Source organism: Temnothorax curvispinosus, unplaced genomic scaffold, assembly GCF_003070985.1.
Source record: "Temnothorax curvispinosus isolate PA1 unplaced genomic scaffold, ASM307098v1 QBEX01002414.1, whole genome shotgun sequence".
NCBI lineage: Eukaryota > Metazoa > Arthropoda > Insecta > Hymenoptera > Formicidae > Temnothorax > Temnothorax curvispinosus.
In genome coordinates this window covers 1-6,505 of record NW_020212194.1, presented here as the reverse complement: position 1 = coordinate 6,505, position 6,505 = coordinate 1, and the positions used below count along the sequence as shown (strand labels likewise).

General features: G+C 35.1%; 2 protein-coding genes across 2 annotated transcripts; one reads left to right on the top strand and one right to left on the bottom strand.

Annotated features, from left to right (window-relative positions):
- Window positions 1-1,139: 1,139 nt before the first annotated feature.
- LOC112451613 lies at window positions 1,140-3,425 on the bottom strand. The gene is made up of 2 exons (XM_025011340.1): window positions 2,736-3,425; window positions 1,140-2,475 (listed from the first exon to the last, which is right to left on the bottom strand). The coding sequence occupies exon 2, from the start codon at window positions 2,408-2,410 to the stop codon at window positions 1,391-1,393; it is 1,020 nt and encodes a 339-aa protein (XP_024867108.1). The 5' UTR covers window positions 2,411-2,475; window positions 2,736-3,425; the 3' UTR covers window positions 1,140-1,390.
- Window positions 3,426-3,582: 157 nt separating this feature from the next.
- LOC112451612 (venom serine carboxypeptidase) lies at window positions 3,583-6,259 on the top strand. The gene is made up of 2 exons (XM_025011339.1): window positions 3,583-4,223; window positions 4,923-6,259. The coding sequence occupies exons 1-2, from the start codon at window positions 3,927-3,929 to the stop codon at window positions 6,039-6,041; spliced, it is 1,416 nt and encodes a 471-aa protein (XP_024867107.1). The 5' UTR covers window positions 3,583-3,926; the 3' UTR covers window positions 6,042-6,259.
- The last annotated feature ends 246 nt before the right edge of the window (window positions 6,260-6,505 follow it).

Sequence of the window (6,505 nt, the reverse complement as noted above, 5' to 3'; positions counted from 1 at the left end):
GTTGGTCCAAAAAATTAAATGAGAGAAGAAGGATAGTATTGGATGAGAATTGAATAAAGGGTTGGAAACGTCCCTACAAAAATAATGTTCTTGTTACTGTTATAAGTCGGCTTTGATAATTTACGTTTAACTCCCCTCAGGGTTGCAAGGCGTTTTGTACAAAAAGCCGATTTATAACAGTAACAAGAACATAATTTTTGTAGGGACGTCTCCAACCCTTTATTCAATTCTCATCCAATACTACCTTTCTCCTCTCACTTAATTTTTTAGGGGAACGTATGTAGCATCATAACGTACATAATTTTGTTAAAAAAATAATTATTCAATTATGTTCTTTGTTGCCATATTTTTACTACGCAAACTGGAAATTTGATTGCCAATAAGATCTTTTTCAAATTTTTCATGTACTAAACTATTAAATAAATTAATATAAGGACCCTCGAGATTCAAATATAAGAAAAGTCAGGACCGTCAGGGTCAATGCAGATCCTTATGCGTAAATTTAGTACATTAGTCCGTAAATTATCCGGACGTTTCGGCTCACATTTGAGCCGTCTTCAGCAACAATGAAAGTTAGTCACACGTTTTTCGTGCCAAAAGACGAATTTACTGATTCATATGTCAGTGCCCTTTGGCACTGTATTTTCAGAAAAATGTGCCTGCATAGAAACGATAAATTTATTTAAAATTATTTTTTAAATTATTCTATTTAAAAAATCTATAAAAATTGTAACTTAATTAGTTTATCTATTACATATGCTACATACATATGCGGCGAGCTAAATGATGGCCATGAGAATATCGCCCAGGCAGGCGATATGATGAGTCTGGCAACGCCAGTGCAGAACGTGATAAAGCCGGTAGCGGTCAGAGAGACGGCACTAATTGACATCATAAAAACAAATTTTAGTAAATATACTCATTTATTAAATATTACAAAAATTGTATTATAGGATAAACTCTAAAAATAGTGCACATACATCTAAGAATTAGATAGTATCTAACATTTTTATAGTAGATTTATTTAATTTCAGCTACAAAAAGCCAATCTAACATTTTTATAAAAAAATAAGTTATTTTAACGATATATTATGTCATCGATATTATTTTTTTTTAATTAGTCAAGACACTTACTTTACTATATATAATAATGATTAAATCATCTTTATTTTATTATCATATTATTATGGGATTAGATAAAAATAAATACGACTATTAATAGTTTAGTAAGTGTAATCTCTATTGGCAGTTTTCGCGTAAGGAATATATATAATAACGTCCTAAATAGCACTTTGTGCAAAAATAAAATTTTAAAATACTTCGTGGTCCAATATTTAAAGCAAATGTTCGATATATTTCATGGTCCAATATTCAACGCAATTGTTCGATATTATGTCTGAGTTAGCTCGTTGCATTTCAATTTCAAGATCGCATTTTCCTGTTTCAAAAATTCAAGCTCTTCTAATTTATTCTGCAGGTTTTCGTTTCGCATTCGTAAAGCCATCAACTCCTGCTGTAACTGCTCATTCTCCTCAATCAGGGCTCTCATTCTAGCCGACTCCTTGCTGGGATGCATTTCTTTAACCAGATCATCTGTTTGGTTCAAGAGATTTTTTATCAATGTAGCTTGGGAGTTTATATGTAGCTCCTGCATAGCGCGTAAAATCTTTGTGCTTTCCTGCTTGGTATACGTGCTTATCAATTCCTTAATAGCAGTAAGTAAAACAACTGGATCTTGATCTTGTATTTTAAACCCTGATTTTCTCGATTTATCGGTCAACTTTTCCTTCTCTTTCGTCGGATTGTGAGAACCAGCCTCTTTGGAAGCATCTGAGGGACGACTATTTTCTTTACTGGAAGTATCTGAGGAATTGTTATTAGAAGAATCAAGGAAACGTTTATTCTCTCTAGTTGTAGAATTAGTGGTTTCTTTATGCGATCCTGAACGTCGTTTACGATCTTTATTTTCAGATGTCTTAGGATACTTTATCTCGTGAAGTTTTATTTTGTTTTCTCCGCTAACACGCTGCTGATCATTATTTTTCATTTTTATTGTCATTTCTACAGGCTTTCCTTTACTGTCCGCAATCTTCTCAGTTCTCTCTGACGCTTTCACATTCGCGGAATGTCTTTTCGCATTTTGATCGGATTGTTTCTTGAAATTTCTCGAAGAAGACTCTTTACCGTCTGTGACCTTTATATCAGATTCTGCAGTTGGAACTGTTATCATAAAATGTTCTTTCTGTCGCATAACGTTATCTCTCTCATCTTGTTCTGAGAAATGAAGTAACGGAGATGAAGTAGCATGCCTAGTAGTTACATGGCAATCCAGTTGCTGAGATGTCTTCTGAAATGGCTTTTTCGATTCTTTTGGTATTAATTCCAATTCTTCCAAGAAGGAATCATCCATCTTGAATATCCGTATGTAGACGTACGTAAATATCTGGCTTGTCTACAATAGACACATTACAGCAACTGTAAGAAAAAAACATACAAAATTATTAATAACTCATTTTGATATTTCTTGACATTTTTAATCTCTTTGCACAATTTGACGTATCAACAACAACAAAAATTTGTACTGTTATATATTACATTACACGATAAATCATGACAATAAATTATTAATGTTACAGAATTATTAATACTACAGATAACAGGTATATATAAATTTACGACGCACAATAGCAGCAGTCATTAGAACAGGTATTAAATGTAATAAATAGCGCACTAACCTTGTCGTGATTCGTGATCACCAACGCGACTTTACGCTATATAACCCAAAACCAAGGGTGAAGGCGCCTACGCTCCTAACCAGAGGAGCCTAACCTCAAAGAAAAACCAACGCGACTTATCAGATGGAAAGGAAACGTATCGTGACGTATCGGTTGTAGTCAGGTTGATCGTTGATCAGCTGATCACGGAGCGAGCGACAAACGACAAATGCCGAGCTTATAGCCATGTTGCCCACTGCACGTGAGTGCACGTGCACGCCGCGGGCCGGGTTTTTCGCGCAGCGCGACGCGCGACGGTGAAGCAGCGACTCCAGTGCAGAGGTGCCAATTGCCAATAGTGCTGTTTGCCCGCTGCCTGCGCGCCTGGTGGGGACACGCACACAGCTGACGGAGCCGTGTACATACATACATAAACATCGTGTTCTCCCGTTCGAATGCTCTCAAACCGACAGATATAAACTCAGGTTCTCCGCATTTCGAGAAAACAAGATAATTCGGCCAACTGTAATGTGATAATTCTGAAATTTATCCGTAACTAATTTTATAAAATCGTGAAAAAATAGTTTTGAGAATTATTTAAATACACAGCGACGCGCGAATGTAACGTTGGATATTAACATTATTTCATTAGTTACTTGCACCTATATTAAATAGTATTGAAATAGCAGAGTAACTATAATATATAGGGTGTTTCAGACTGACAGACCTGCCATGCCACTCATTAATAGTATAATATCGACAAATTTGTTTTAACTTAAGATAATTTAAGTAAGTTGTTTTATTAATTAATTTTAGATATGAGAGAATAGGGAGCCAAAAACGATACGAGCTAAACACAAAATGTTACATTAACAATCGTTGGCCCACTATTTCAGGATGCGTTTTGCGAACTGCGGCCTATGTAGACCGGGCTTTAAATGAACAATGAACTAGGTCTTCCATTAAATTTGAATGGGCAACGAAGGCAACCGAAGGTCAATGGTCAATACCTGTGGAAATTTCCAATTCACAATTTAACAAACCTATTGCTTAATATATTGCGGCGATGTGTCAGTTCAGTATATCAACATGATAAGCCGGATTTAGACCGATTCAGACGCATTTGCTGAGCCTATAAGTACTTCAGTTACAAACGGCGAGATAGATAAGAGTATCAGTTGTGACTGCTACTGTGCCACCCAACCCAGCAACATGAACAACGTTTTCGTGCTAATTTTGAGCGCGTTGTTCCTCGTATTACCGCACGAAAGTACAAGTGGATATTTGAATGTATATCCAAAATTGAAGCAGTATGAAATCGCCGATGAGGAGGATGTTGGCGTGCCGCTTTTCTTGACGCCTTTGATAGAAAATGGAAAGATCGACGAGGCACGAGCGAAGGCCGTCGTCCAACACAAAGAGATGGGCGATGTCAGCAGTTATTCGGGCTATCTCACAGTTAATAAACAGTACAATTCTAATCTTTTCTTCTGGTTCTTCCCAGCCATGGTAAGTAATGATTCGCAATCCTGGCACATAAAGTAACCTAACCTAACCTATACAGCCAAGTCTGTTGAAAATGGATTTTTACAAAGTGTCTGCTACACAAATTTTGTCGAAAGTTAATAGATTTCATACAGTATCTGGCATATATAATATTGTTGGCCAAATACTGGCAGAAATATACCAAAGTTTATCAAAATATGATAGTAGATTGATGGCAGAATCGTGCAGATTTTGGTAGACTTGCTATACAGCTTGCTTGATGCAAATCAGCAGAATATAAGTGTAGGGTGAAAATAGTGCAGAATTTGCGTTCGATGGATTCTGCTTGGTTTCTGCCGCCAATCTGCTAAGTTATATTAACAAATTTTGTCGGAAAAACTCGAGTTTAATGTGGACACAATTCATATCGATTTGCTAACATACTGTAGTTATACTTACTGGGATAGCTGTCATGAGAAATTTTCTGAACAGCTGATCATATATGACAAGTTTTTATATTTATTTAAATTTTATTTACATGTAATCTTTTAAAGCACATTTTTTTAATGAATACTCATGATTTATATAATTTTTGCGGCATTAAAAATTCTATGGATTATTTTGAAGGAAACATATATCAACTTGTATATTACTCCATTATAAATTAAGTTTATTTGCAATTAAGATTAAAATTATTAAACAATCATTATTTGTGTGCCATAGCACAATCCAAAGACCGCACCAGTAATATTATGGCTGCAAGGTGGCCCAGGAGCAACTTCTATGTTTGGCCTTTTTACGGAAAACGGCCCATTTATAGTGACTGCCAATAAAACTCTAACAATGCGAAAGTACTCATGGAATATAGCGCACAACTTGATATACATTGATAACCCAGTTGGCACTGGCTATAGTTTTACTGATGATGATAAGGGATACGTTAAAAACGAAACACAAGTAGGAAGAGACATTCATACGGCTCTAGTGCAATTCTTTCTGTTATTCCCAGAATTACAAAATAATGATTTCTTTGTCACTGGTGAATCATATGCTGGGAAATACGTGCCGGCAGTATCTCATGCCATTAAAGATTATAATATCAAGGCGGAGACAAAAATTAACTTAAAAGGCCTAGCCATTGGTAACGGATTGTGTGATCCAGAGAACCAACTCCTGTATGGCGATTATTTGTACCAACTCGGGCTGATAGATGAAAATGGAAAAACTCAATTCCAAGTGTATGAGAAAAAGGGTCGCGAATTTATTAAACAGAAGAAATATCTCGAGGCATTTGAAATATTTGATACACTACTTAATGGCGATTTAAATGGCACGCCATCCCTATTTCGCAATCTAACTGGTTTCGACTATTATTTCAACTATTTGTTTGTGAAAGATGGCAATGACTCCGATTGGATGTCCGAATGGATCCAGAGAGCTGACGTCAGACGAGCTATACATGTGGGCAATAGTACTTTTAACGTTGAAACCCGTATCGTCGAGGAACATTTGAAAGAAGACGTCATGCAGTCCATAGTATTTTTCCTGACAGATCTTCTACAGCACTATAGAGTGCTCATCTACAACGGACAATTGGATATTATCGTGGCGTATCCACTCACGGAAAATTACTTAAAAAATTTGAAGTGGCCCGGAGCAGACAAATATGCGAAAGCACCGAGAAAAATATGGATGGTTGGAGACAAACTAGCGGGTTACACAAAAACCGTCGATAATTTAACAGAGGTTCTTGTACGAAATGCAGGTCATATGGTTCCTTCGGATCAGCCAAAATGGGCATTAGACCTCATCACACGTTTTACGCATAATAAAAAGTTCTAAATAATTATGCGGATTATTACACTGAATATGTGATAAAAGTTTTGGATTTTTTAACTTCAGAATTGCCATTATGTAATATAAACACTTAGTAATACAAGGCGGTGTGCCAACAATACTTAAGATACTCTGAGAAACATAGTCATGACAAAGAATGAACATAATAATAGTGATATAATAATTTTGTAATAGAAAAAATAATAAATTTATTAATAAGTGAAGATACCTATAAATTTCCCTATTAATTTACATTGTATACAAGCCATTGAAAATATGTACATTTATAATATATAATTGTATATTTTCTTGAAATATTAATAAATATTAATATTCCAGATATTTCATAATAAATGCGATTCTTAATCACGAAAAAAGATTCACACCTCGCAACGTAATTATATATATGTCCACTTAAATTATATATATATATATATATATATATATATATATATATATATATATATATA